Raw genomic sequence first — 13,408 nt, 5'->3', positions numbered from 1 at the left:
GATATGTGTTTGTATAATTTGTGTGTGTGTGTGTGTGTGTGTGTGTGTGTGTGTGTGTGTGTGTGTCTTAGTGTGATGTAACGGTTGGGACTGCGCCGCTCTCTGTGTTAGTGCAGACATAAATGCTTCCAGATGTCTCTGCTCAACAGTGAAAGCTGGCACCCCATCCCCCCCAGAACTCCCTCATGCTCCTCCTTTTCTTCCTCTCATCCTCCTCTGCCCCATCATGCATTTCTCCATCTCACCAGTCTGGTGGTGGTCCACACAGAGAAAATGCATTGTATCATGGCTACTCATTGGTGGAGAACTATTTTCATCGCCATTACTAAAATATATACAATTACTCACTTCTTTGTGTTGTATTTTCCAGGTTTCTGTTCTGCTGTTAATACACATTTCTTCTGTCTGCATCATGCTAGGAGAAAGAAAAGAAGTATATGCTACCCCTGGATAACCTGAAGATCAGAGATGTGGAGAAAGGCTTTATGTCCACAAAGCACATCTTCGCAATCTTCAACACCGAACAGAGGTCAGATTTATCTTAAGTGAATATATGTGAATGTACATGTACCTTACCTATTTGGTGTGCACACATGTCCACTGGCTAATCCTACACACTCACTGTTTGTTTTTGGTTTATCTGTACAGGAACGTTTACAAGGATCTTCGCCAAGTAGAACTGACCTGTGATTCTCAAGAGGATGTGGACAGCTGGAAAGCATCCTTCCTCAGGGCAGGAGTTTATCCAGAGAAGGACCAGGTATGTGGGTGGTTGGGTGGGGCTTTTTGTTTCTAGAAATACATTAGTTAATATCGCATTGGTCATTAACACCTGCACCTCTGTATTTCTCTGTGTGCACTTTTGGGACAGTTGTCATAATTTATACTTCTACAGAGAGAAACTACAAATATGTATTTATAATATCTTAATACTTCATTTTTGTTGTGTGTGTTGTTGTTGTCAGACGGAGAATGAAGACGCTGCCCCTGCAGACACATTCTCTATGGACCCTCAGTTGGAGCGACAGGTGGAAACCATCCGCAACCTGGTGGATTCATACATCGGCATCATCAACAAAACCACCAGAGACCTCGTGCCCAAGACCATCATGCATCTCATGATCAACAGTGTGAGTCCCACCAGTCCTCAGCAGCATACACAAGCCATTAACAGACACAAGCCATTAACAGTGTCTGCAGATCTGGATACGCAATGAAAGAGATCTGATTCTGTTACCTTAACACTGTGCACTGTAGTGTTTCACTTATGGATACTTTACAGAAAAGAAGGCTATTGATCTATGACCACTAGTGACTTTGTACAGTGCAGAGTGCTGGGCTAGCTGTGTAAGTGTATTCTCCCACACCTAAGGCTATGTGCTATGCTAAATGCTGGCAGTAGTTGGATCCCTACCTAACAATGTAAATGTGAACAGCAGTGCACTGCAGGCCAAAAGAGTGCCTATTGTAAATTTCCATGGTGCCCATCCTACATACCAAATAAAAATGTTTTGTACAAACCATGTAGACCTTTATGTATATATGAAGGTATTATTTCAGTAGCTGATATGCAGACAGTTATGTTGCCATTATTTAGCAAATGTAGCATCCTACACTATAGTCTTTATACATGTAATCAAGGCACCTGATAAACCAGTGATTTGAGCATAGTAGCGTTTCGTTTTCTTGTTTTAGTAGCAACAGTGGTCATGTATTTCATGTTCACACAAGGTCATCAACTTAAAGACACTAATTAACAGGATTTATGGTGCATGCTCACAGTGACTTATCCACTGTCCATTTATTAGGTTTTATTATTGTGGTGATCTCACTTAATGGCATCCAACACACACACACACACACACACACACACACACACACACACACACACACACACACACACACACAGAGACACAACCAACACTTGTGCCGTTGTCCACTAGGCAGCTCCTTTTCCATGGTTTCAGATATCTCCAATCAATACATTGTTTTTTGGTCCTGTGGTTAGATAGTCCCATCCTTTCTTAGCAATATTCTTTTACTTCTTTCAGCCATATTTTCCAATTCATTAACCTTCCTGATCATTTCACTTTTGCTCTTGTTTTTAGCGATGTAAGTTGCCACACTGCGTTTTAAAACTGTGTTTTAATACTATTAACTCCCATTCAGGCAAAGGATTTCATCCACTCAGAGCTGCTGGCCTATCTCTACTCCTCTGGGGACCAGAACAGCCTCATGGAGGAATCCCAGGACCAGGCCCAGCGTAGAGACGAAATGTTGCGCATGTATCATGCACTCAAGGAGGCACTGCTCATTATTGGCGACATCAGTGCCAACACGATCACCACCCCAGTACCCCCACCCATAAATAACACCTGGATCCAAGAAGCCAGGTGAGATGAGAGTTAACTAGCATTAAGTTGAGCTTCAGGTAAAACTGAAAATACAGTATCTAATAACACACAGTTTTAAACTGTGAGCAAGTTTAAATGGATGCGATTAGGAATAGTGAGGAAAAAAATGACAGATTGTTTACCTTTTTAAGTATTATACAAGCACACAAAAAAGAGCATCAAACACCTCAGATAAAATTCCCTCACCTCTAGCTCTACAGGAGAATTAATGGGATCTTTTATGTGATTATCACAATGTCAATTTCATTTAATCATATCCCCCTCTCAGCCCCACCCCTCAGCGCAGGCCGACTCCTACAGCTGCCGCGGCCCCCAGCCGCCCACCTGCTGTTCGGGGCCCAACACCAGGACCACCCATGAACCCTTCTCCTGCCTTTGGAGCTCCGCTCAACCCCTCTCCCGCCTTCGGTGCACCACCAATTCCATCTCGCCCAGGCCCACCCATCAACGCTTTCAACAGCCACCAGGATCCCTTCAGTGCACCCCCACAGATCCCCTCCCGGCCAGCCCGTGTCCCACCCGGTGTACCCAGGTAGGACTTCCTGTTATGATGAGATTACCAATACTTTGTGTGTATATTATGCAATTTTTGTTGCACTGCATTTGTAACGTTATGTCACTAACTTCTCATCATCCTCTGTCTTTCAAGAGTCACAGGCATGGTTAGTCATTTCTCATTCTCACCAGTTATCCCATCTTAGTATTTAATATATATTGGCATTCATTTTCCTCACTCTCTCACACTCTCCCTCTGTCCTCCCCTTCCCTCTATTCTCTCTGTCGGGTTGTTTTGGTTTCTCCACTGTCTCTTTGTGAGTACGTCTCACTCCTTGTTCTGTTTCTTCTCTCCCCGTTGTAGCCGAAGACCCCCTGGTGCTCCTTCTCATCGGCCCACCATTATCCGCCCTGCTGAGCCCTCCCTGCTAGACTAGACCTGTGGCATAGCCCACCAAGTGTGTGTGTTTGTGTGTGGCTGTGTGTATCTGCACACTAAAGGCCAGGGGCGGGGGCTCGAGGGGAGGGGCTGACTGATATGCTAATTTGCATCGTCCAGCCGCATTAATATGTCTCTCTTCAAGCAATGTAATAAGCTGCTAATGCCATCTTTATCAGTGCACATGAACGTCAGGAAGCCCTTAACCACTTGAATATTACATTTGACTGCTGTGGAAATTGTGTAATACAAAATAAAACCCAGCTGATCTGTGGGATGCATTTAGCTTCTATATGTAGGAGATGGTGTATCAAATTCAGTTAGAGCTCTTTTTATGATAAAAACTGGTTTATTTCTTCTGACAAGGTTCCCAGCAGAAGCTCATTAAATAACTTATTAACTGTTACAGACTGGGTTTCCTCTCCCCTCCCTCCACCTTTTTAGAATGGCTATGGTTAGAACCTAACAGAAACAGAACCTGTTGTTAATGTTTTACTGGGTTTTCATTTCCTAACTGATTTCATACCTAAACAATAGTTAATTATAACTGTTGTTATTTTGGTGGTGTTGTGTTCCGTTGCGTTTTTTTATTTGAGTGACTTTGTCCTTTTTAATGACCGTCATAAATGCAGCTTTAAAAATGAAATCCTAATCACAGGAAAAGCAAAGCATAAAAAGACACAGGGCAGGGTTGCGTGAGACAGTAGCTTCAGCCCCCCCTTCTGTGAATTGTCCTTCCACAATAAAAAGATGTCAGCCAGATTGGCCATTATAATCCAAGCACTTCTAGCCATGTAGCCTTACCACATGCCACTCATAACAGGGAGGATGTAGTCCGTTACCAGAACACTATGCACAAAAACCTTATCAGAATTTTGTGAGATGCTTTCTCTCCAACAATTCTGAGTTTTTGAAGCCTTGAATTATAATCCCTTTACTCTCAGTTGAACCCCAATGAGACCTTCAGCCTTTGGGTAGATTGTGTTCGTTCCTGGATTAACTGATTCATATAGAGCCAAGCACAAAGTTCTGTTTCCTCTCAGAGGATAACTCGGTGAAGCGGTGGGGCGTGTAGACGAGGACGTGATTTAGAGTATAAAGATGGTATTAAGCATTTAGGAGTTGGCACATCTCTTTCTGGGCTTAGTTGTTAAAGACATGTATTATTGCTATGACGTCTGCTTCCGTGCATTACAAATATTGTATATAGCTGGCCTATAATGGGGAGTTAGCACTTGTATCTCATTTAATCGCAGGGTTGATGACAGAAATATGCTATTGATTCTAATCAAAGCAAAGACATGTTAAAACATAGTCGTCATATTAAAGGAAGCACTAACACTGTCATTTCATAGTAATCTAATAGTAATTCTTGCATGTAGGGAAAAAGAGATTGGTCATCTCCTGATGCATTATTTATAACCTGGGCATTTGTCATTTCTTTTGATATTTTTGGTTGCAATTGTATCAGTTGTACATCTCAGCTCCCGGCTTCCCCTGGACTTTTATTTGGGGTTCTGCTACAGGGATTAGCTGTCTAAATGTGTCGTATGTTGGGAGGGCACCTGGGGCTGGACATCGTCTACACAGCTGTGATTATTTAAATAAATATATGTTGATTGCTCCTTGAGGGTATTTGACCATTTAAAACCAATTTAGGGGAAAACTGGTCAAGTGGGGAGTGACGTTGGGCTAGTAGAATGTTTTCTGTTTTAGGTTTGATCAGTAGTGGTGGTGAGCAGGTGGTGGTGGGAGTTGTGGTGTATGAAAGCACACTCTGTCTAAATAAGCTGTCTAGACTTTTCTCTGTTTTCAGCACAGAGCATAGACACCTAATTAGCCAACAAGACAAAGAAACTAAAGAATTCAAATTGTCCCAATCAATGGACATATGAGACAGAGTGTACTTTTTCTTCCCCTGTATTTCTCTACAGGTCTGGCTTTCAATGACAGTGCCACAGAGACTAAAATAAGCTTCTAAAACAGCCAAATCTTTAGATTAAAGGCCCTTCACATGGTATCTTACCCGAACCCCTAGCTCATGTGTTAAAACTTCTTATTGGACATACGTTTGTTGAAGTCTCCTTGTCACTTCTGCCTGCCCTTGAGAAGCCCAGACTGTAATGCTCTGTAATACATTAGGTTATGGTAATATTGCCTAATGGATGTGCCCTGCCTCCTTCCTTTTTCCCTCCCCTCCCCTGTCTAGGTCTGGGGGGAGGGGTTGGAAACCAACCTGTAAAAATCACTTCTTTTTGTTTTGCAAACCTTTGTCAAGTGCCTCTGTAGCAATGAATTGATTTTAATAAACAACATGGACTGATCTTAGGATGGAGAGTAAATAAAGAGGTGTTGTGTACAATAAAGGGACTGGCTCTGGTGGTTGGTGTCTCCTTGTGTCTTGTGTGATCCACTTTCTCTTCTCTCTATTGCAGACAACGTAGCGTCACTCCTGGTTTTCCTCTCCTCACTTACCTCCCTCTCTACGTCTAGACCAATATAGACGGACTGCCTGCAAACGTTCTTATGGCAACACCCTACTGGCAGTTTCTTCACATGCAGTTTCACCAAATGTGGAGCGACAAACGGAATAATCAAACCCTGTGATAGTAATAGCCTTTCGTTGATGTAATGTATGTATGTAATCAAATTCTACACTACCTGTAAAATTAATTCACCTCCCTTTTGTATGTTTTGTCTTTGCGCAGCATTGAGTCAAAGTAGATTTAATGTGACATTGACACTGATCAACAGGAAGAGACCCTTTAAAGTGGAAGGAGATCTACTTTAATTCACTGTTGTAAGACAATAAAACATGACAACTTCCAAGGAGATGGGAATATTTTTTATAGGCACAATATAGCAAATTTACCCTAAATGCATAGAAAGCCCCCGTTAAGATTTTTCATCTTTAAAACTGTTCTGTTCTAAATATGCTCAAATATGTTACCAGAGGTAACATATATATATATTTGCTCAAATATGTTACCAGAGGTAACATATATATATATATATTTTTTAAACGTTAATTATTCAATCCAGGTTTTTTGTTTAGTTATCCTCCAATGAGAGTTGAGGATGATCTCTCGCTAACAGATTGCCTCATTACAAATGCCCTTGCTGTTCCAGTGACTGCTCCTGCAGTATTACCTGTCAAAGTGCATGTCACAAGGTTAAGAGATTAATGTTGGTTGATTGTTCCTGAACAGGCGCCCGGCTCCCCGTCGAAACCAGTGGTGACTTTGACCAGCCTGAAGTGGACATGAAGTACCTTCAATCCACGACAGCAGGACTACAGAAGAACTACATATCTTATTTTCAGTTCACTCAAACAGAAAAGCTGCCTGTTATAGACCCTACATAAGTAATTGAACACTCGGTAAAATGTTATTTCTAAAGTGATGTTTTAAAAAAAGTTCTGAGCACTAAAATGTATTAGTATTTCCACAGAACCAAGGTGTAATAGTAGGAAATCTACTTTAACACAAATATAATATGGATATGTTCTGTTTCCTACTTTCTGCCACACAATTTCCCAGAATGTCAATTTATCTGAACAGAAACTAATTTGAGAAACAGTATGGAACTCTTAGGAATTCATCACCAGATACCAGATAGATGTTTTTATTGTATGTCTCTCTTCTGTGATGATGACAGAAAATACCTTTTACCATGACCACTGAATATGTTTTATGACACAAAAATGTTAATGATGATGCTGAGCAGTGCCAGGAAGTTTCAACACTAAGAAGATATAGTGGTAGATAAGTACAGTACAGCCGTATGCTTTACCCCTTTGTGCAATTGCATGAACCAAATGACTGCAATGCACCCAACTAATGGCAAGGAAATCAACACTATCTTGACATCTACATGACTACTGATTTCTGCATATTAAACCTCCAGATGTAGAAAATGATCAGGGAGAGTAGATGTGATCTTTCTAAACAGCGTGATGCTTAGTTAAATAACAAAAAAAGTACACTTAGTAGGTGAGTTTTCTGATATTATTTTGTTTGTTCTGTTTTGATAAAACATAGTCTAGAGTCATACATGTCCATGCAAAATGTAGTCTGAAATTCAATAAAACAAGATTCCAGTCAGAACTGTGGTTTTCTAGCTTCCCCAATGACATTATTAACAGATATCAGTGCTGCAAAGTTTTGGTAAACTGCGTATGCATTTTTTTAAGGAAATGGACAACTAGGCTGGTGGGGAAAAACGATAAATTGCCTGACATGTAGATACATAACAGTAAATTTGCATTGTTGTGGAACTCAAAATTGTAATTGTATCGGTATTAGTCTGCACATCGGATAATTAGTAACGAGAGATAAAGTATATCAGTATGCAATTACTCAACTCTTATATAGACATAAAAGGTTAGACTGTAAAAGGTTTTGGGTCAAATTTTCAAGTTTAAGCATGTGCAGGTGCTGCACTCTCTTGGCTGGAAGTAGTTTTTGTTGTTACTATGTGCAGACCCGCTTGGTGTCATCAAAGAGGCGTTGCAGGGTGTAGATTTGAGTGACAGCGACGGTGAGCATGACAAGCAGGTTGAGGCAGGACCAGAAGGATACCTGCCACAGGTTGTCCTCCAGAAGGTAGCAGTCCCTCGCCTCTAAGGCCCGCAGCACAGTGAGGACCTGACGGCTCCTCTCCAGGTGCTGGTACACAGAGTCCATCCTCGTCTGGAAGAGGATGAACAGCAGACAGGAGGAGATGGAAGTCAGTGCTGAGACGTTAAAAAGAATGACATCAGATAATTCAAGTGTTCTCTGAAGGGGAATCATAGACGCAGCAGATGCAATAGGTCTTTGTTTTTCCCCTCTCACTCACCCTTATGTCCTCCAGTTTATACTCCAACATGCTCTCTGTCGTGGCCACGTCTGCCCACTCATTTTGGCCTCCGCCTGCACTACTCTGACCATTAATAATCACCTCAAAGAACACCATCTTCACTGAGAGTTTACTAAAGCTGTTGTCGAAACATAACCGGTAGTCTCCACCCTCTGTGAGGTCCACCCTGCAGGAAATAATAAGGAAACAGCAGGTGACATTTGCTCTCAACAATATCATGGTTGAAACTATTAACTGTAATGGCAAAAAATAGTAGTCACAGTTTTGTTTGTTTTTATCTCTGGGTGAAAATGCATAGCACAGTGTAGTTTTTAAATTTATTTTTTAGAAAAGGAGGAAATCAAGTCTTGTTTTTATGAATTTGGGGACATCAACTCTTGACTGAAAGAGTTTTACAGGGATTGAGCATCACAGCAGAAGCACAAGGTTTTTGGAGAGCATTTAAGTGACCTACATGTGAGTGCCATCAGATCTTCTGAAGTCAGAGACCAGCCGGTATCCGCTGGGTGAAATGAGGGCAAAGCCAACATCCAGACCTGACCCAGCTATCACCTGTAAAAGAAACAAGAGCAGTTATGGTCAGTAATGCAGCATATACAGACAAGCCACAGCCAGAACTGCTATCTGATATTCAAATTAAAATGTGCATAGTGCACTGAGTAACAACCTGGCTCACATAATATGCCACAGTGATAATAAATGGACAATTTAGGCATTTGTGTAGAGAAATTCTCTCTTTTGCTAACTAGTACTGCCTGCTCTTTGCCCTCTAGTAAAAGGAAAACTCAAGGTAAGACACAGTTCAACAGTTCTGATATGGATTCATTAACCTTTTTATGGTTTTGGTTGTTGTGTCAGAAGGTACAGCTCAGAACGGAGAAATACTTTGCACATCTATTAAATGAGGAAGGTGCGTAGGAAAGGTATGAGTAGGTCAACAGTTGCAAAGAAACTCCTGCACAGTAATTTAATAGCTAGCAATGGTTCTGTAGAAGCCTTACAGACCATGTAGGCATATAGTTGTGTGACTGTCTGTTTAGTGAAGGTTTGGGAAAAGGCAGCAGATAGATGAAAAAGACGTCCACATCAAAGCTGCTGCCCTAGCAGCATCATGTGTGAACTGTTCCAGTGATGATGCCCCAGTAATGCTGCCAGGCTTTTCTCTGACTCCACATTCAGAAACTACAGGAACATGACCAACACAGCCCTGCAGCTGCCAGAGGGTGCAGTAGTAGTAGTAGTATGATGACTGTGTTGTAAAGCAATGCAAAGATCATGGCCATAAAATGACTGAGGTCAATAAGACATTATAAGAGACTTGACAACAATTGTACTTTTGAATTTGTAGCAAAAATATGTATTTGTATTTTGCATTTGAAATTAAGTAAACTTAGTAAGTAAAATGACAACATGTTTTGGCAGAATCTATAGCAGCGGTATCTTTTATCTCTTCAACTTATTTCAGGATAAGTGTCTTCAACAACAGTAGGTTTTTCTTATCTCTCTGCATGCAAGACTAAAGTCCAAAGCCCGTTCACTTGTTTTTCAGTTAGACATAAAGTGATTCAACCCTTTAAACACAGTATACTGTCACTGTACCAGACAGACACAGAGACAATAAGATGAGAAGATAGGAAATTATACAGTATTTACCTGGTATTCAACTTCCATGCTGTCGTTCTTCGCTGTAGTTTGGTAAAAACACTCTGTGCTGCCAGCAGATAATATAAATGTAAACTCCATGTCTTTCTTTGGCCCTAAACCCAAAGTCAAGTCCACAGTCAGAATTAAACAAGCCAGCAAACAGAGCTCAGCAGACACACTTATCATCCTCCACCCGCAGTGCATAGTCCATGTAATCCACTTTCACCAACTTTGAGCAACTTTGTTCTATGTTACACATGCACGATAAAGCAAGTTTTCCGTATACTGTATTTGTAATTGCTGACTCTCATACTCGGTGAGTACGGTTGGAAAATAGCCTCAAAGTAAAGTTCCTTGATCAGAGCTGAATAATTGGAGCGCACTATCTGCGCAGACCATTAGCGCTCTGCAGTCTGAACTGCAGCCACATGCAAAACTGAGGTGGGGTGACAAGGTGCAATGCACATTACATGATGAGCTTGATGATGCATGACTGTGCCTGGTGTATATGACGGCCTGTAAAATTAGTGTAATTAAAAGTTAGATTCATTTTTTTTTTTTTTATTACTTATACTTTTTGTACTGATTTTTACTTGCAAAATATTAATTTACTTCTACATGATTAATTCCTTCTCACAAATGTTGTACTTGTCATGTGCTCTTCCATTCTGTAGGGGGGGCTGTGGGTAAAACCAGACAAAAAGCCGGGCCTACAGCCTGAACATCAAGGATGTTTTAAGTATAACTTGATATTGGTAAGTGAAAAACTTACAGAAATTCTGATACACAACAGCACACATACTGAACTGATTATTCATGATGATGTAATGCCTGAATTAATGTAGAATCAGGAATTCCAGTTGCTCACTAAAAATGAAACGAAGGCACTAACTTGTAGTTAGTGCTGTATAGTTTTTAACTCACATTTACCTCATACATTAAGTTATATGCCACCAAATTAGGCAGATGTAGACATTACACATGTTTCTGCATGACAAAATGGTCCTTATAACGGTCTTTTAACAAGTTTTATTTAGTTTAATTAATATATGTTGTCATTGTTTAAAAAAGTGAAGTGTAGCACAGAAGAGAAAGGTGCATTTAAACCAAAAACATCTAGCAGGTCCCAACTGACAAATCAGGAGATGATGGACAGACATGCTTAAGCATAAAGACAGTTTACATTGTTATGAAGTAAGAAAGACAAACTGGGTATCAATTGAGTGTCAGTAATCTGATTATGTCAACATTACTAAAGACTGTATGCAGCAACATGTATTTGCTTGCATTGGACCAGTTTAATAAAAACAGCTTATATAGCATATTTCTATGAGAACAGTTTCTGCTCTGACATACTGATCAAATGCATAGGTCTCAAATACCCTTTTCTATATTACTGGTTACTGGATTTTTTTTTAAGTGGGGTTGTATGAGGTACTTCATCCAGTCAGTGTATCTACAATAGATTGCAGTCGGCACGTGCCCGATTTGGAGAAGCTAGCAGGAGGACAGTTACAGATGCTAAGCAATGTATGCTGTGGACGGGGGCAGCAGCAAAACATATTTTAGCCACCTAAAAAAGGCCCACTTACATAAAATCAATGTCAGTTTAAGTGTACGCTATATTTAGAATATTTCCACCACTTTACCTTGCCGTCAGGCAGCCCTGTTTAAGTTTACGTAGGGGAACTGAAGCCGTTCTGTGCCCTTGTCGAGGCCACCAGACTCCTTAGATTTATACACTACCGGTCAAAAGTTTGGGGTCACTTAGAAATTTCCATTTCCACTCCATTATAGACAGAATACCAGCTGATCTGAGTGGGTGGCTGATCTTTAATGCAATATCTCCATTGCCCATTATCAGCAACCATTCATCCAATGTTCCAAAGGCACATTCTGTTTAATAATCTAATATCATTTTAAAAGGCTAACTGAGAAAACATTGGAGAACCCTTTTTCAATTATGTAAGCACATAATGTAATCTGAAAACTGCTGCCCTGGTTAAAAAAACAATGAAACTGATCTCAGCTGGTATTCTGTCTGGAATGGAGTGTAATGGAAATTTCTCAGTGACCCCAAACTTTTGACCGGTAGTGTATATATTTAGATATTAAACCTAATAGATGTGCTTGGATATCAAGTTTGGATCTTTATATAAAATCAATGCCTCAAACTCATAAATTATGTTAATGAATTGTTACATCCAACCATTACTATGTTTTAAAATTACAACCTTGAATATCTCCATTTCATTCTCTGTGGCGGCACATATGGTGATAAGTGGTGATTGCAGGTGTGTTTTTGGACAGTGTGGCCTGTGTAATATTTACTCACAACACAAGCAGAGTTTGGAAAAAAACAGTACACTGCTTCACTTAACAAGTGAGTTGAAGAGCGAGTCTGTTGTGTTACCTCCGCTTACCCTCTCTGGCGGACCAAACTCTGCTGGGTTACCTCATTAGGCGATAGATAGTTATTGTAACAGACATTTATTTAATGGAAATCTTTGAGATTATTACTTTAAGCCTTCAGAGAATGTCACTTATCTGGGTATTAAACATGTCTCTCAATTAGATAAAATAGTACCGTGTAATTATAAACCTGTAATTGAATTGAATTGAATCAGTTTTAAAATCTATAAAATTATGCATATATATCTTAATTGGCAGGTTAAATGTATTGAAAATGAATATTCTGACTACATTTTTATTATTATATAATTTATTTCAGAGTATTCCCTTAGCACCACCACAAGGACTGTTTAAGAGAATAAGAAAAATATTTAGCAAATTTGTATGGAATATGTATGGCATCCCTGACTTCCGGAAATTCTGCCAGATGCACGTCTTTTCCTTCCGCTTTCTTTGAGTTGGAATTCTAAATTCCGGTGGATTTATGAGGACTATGGTTAACTGCTCCTCAGATGTCTGCAGGGTAAATCCAGACAGCTAGCTAGACTATCTGTCCAATCTGAGTTTTCTGTTGCACGACTAAAACAACTTTTGAACATACACGTTCCACCAAAACAAGTTCCCCCCAAGGCTATTTTGCAGCGGCTCCGTGCGAAGCTTAGCACCGCCCAATCCAATCCAATCCAACTTTATTTGTTAAGTGCTTTAAAACAACCAAAGTTGACCAAAGTGCTGTACAGAAGAATAAATAAGACATCATAAATAAAAGACATAACAGCTCACATGAGGTGCAAAATTACATATTAAATACAACAATAAAAAATAAATAAATAAAAAAATAAAAAACATAAAACATGAGTAAAAATAATAGCTCAAGATGATTGTGATTGGTTTAAAGAAATTCCAATAAACCAAACGTTTACCAAACGGAGTAGCCAGGCCCTCCTCTGCAGCGTGTGGAGGATGGTCTGGCAAAGCGAGACTATATTTTTGTAAGATGTGTTAGAGCAGTATCAGTGACAGGGTTTAACCAGAATGGGATTCTTTGTTTATCTCTGCAGAAACAATCTACTAGAAGGTCAGAAGTCAGGAAGGGAGCAGAGCAGCACCACCCCGCTGCTTAGATGTCTTTCCATCTCTGTAC

The 13,408-nt window shown here is 40.2% G+C and overlaps 2 protein-coding genes across 8 annotated transcripts in view; one reads left to right on the top strand and one right to left on the bottom strand.

Moving 5' to 3' along the window:
- The window catches only part of dnm2a (dynamin 2a), a 40,133-nt gene extending 32,679 nt beyond the window's left edge, over positions 1–7,454 (top strand). For 3 of the 7 annotated variants that reach the window (XM_078268651.1, XM_078268650.1, XM_078268653.1), the window contains 6 exons: positions 420–529; positions 649–760; positions 966–1,130; positions 2,170–2,393; positions 2,683–2,946; positions 3,274–5,730. In XM_078268651.1, coding sequence (XP_078124777.1) covers positions 420–529; positions 649–760; positions 966–1,130; positions 2,170–2,393; positions 2,683–2,946; positions 3,274–3,346 — 948 coding nt within the window. In that variant the 3' untranslated portion in view covers positions 3,347–5,730. Of the gene's footprint in view, positions 1–419; positions 530–648; positions 761–965; positions 1,131–2,169; positions 2,398–2,682; positions 2,947–3,273; positions 5,731–5,783; positions 5,986–6,557 lie in introns of those variants that run through there. The other 4 variants (XR_013503016.1, XR_013503015.1, XM_078268652.1 and 1 more) reach the window with 4 other exon arrangements.
- On the bottom strand, positions 4,798–10,277 carry tmed1a (transmembrane p24 trafficking protein 1a). The gene is made up of 4 exons (XM_078268656.1): positions 9,862–10,277; positions 8,663–8,760; positions 8,188–8,374; positions 4,798–8,039 (listed from the first exon to the last, which is right to left on the bottom strand). Exons 1-4 carry the CDS (start codon positions 10,054–10,056, stop codon positions 7,821–7,823), a joined length of 699 nt encoding a protein of 232 aa, XP_078124782.1. The 5' UTR covers positions 10,057–10,277; the 3' UTR covers positions 4,798–7,820.
- Positions 10,278–13,408: the final 3,131 nt, after the last annotated feature.

The sequence above is a fragment of the Sander vitreus genome, chromosome 15 (assembly GCF_031162955.1).
Source record: "Sander vitreus isolate 19-12246 chromosome 15, sanVit1, whole genome shotgun sequence".
NCBI classification, from domain to species: domain Eukaryota; kingdom Metazoa; phylum Chordata; class Actinopteri; order Perciformes; family Percidae; genus Sander; species Sander vitreus.
The sequence above is the reverse complement of the archived record's forward strand: the minus strand, read 5'-3'. Positions and strand labels throughout refer to the sequence as shown.

Coding starts and splice junctions, on each gene's coding strand:
- tmed1a (XM_078268656.1), bottom strand. CDS start 10,056: ATGCACTGCGGGTGGAGGATGATAAGTGTGTCTGCTGAGCTCTGTTTG. Junction 8,375..8,662: donor AGATCTGATGGCACTCACAT/GTAGGTCACTTA, acceptor TATTTCCTGCAG/GGTGGACCTCACAGAGGGTG. Junction 8,040..8,187: donor ATAAACTGGAGGACATAAGG/GTGAGTGAGAGG, acceptor ATCCTCTTCCAG/ACGAGGATGGACTCTGTGTA.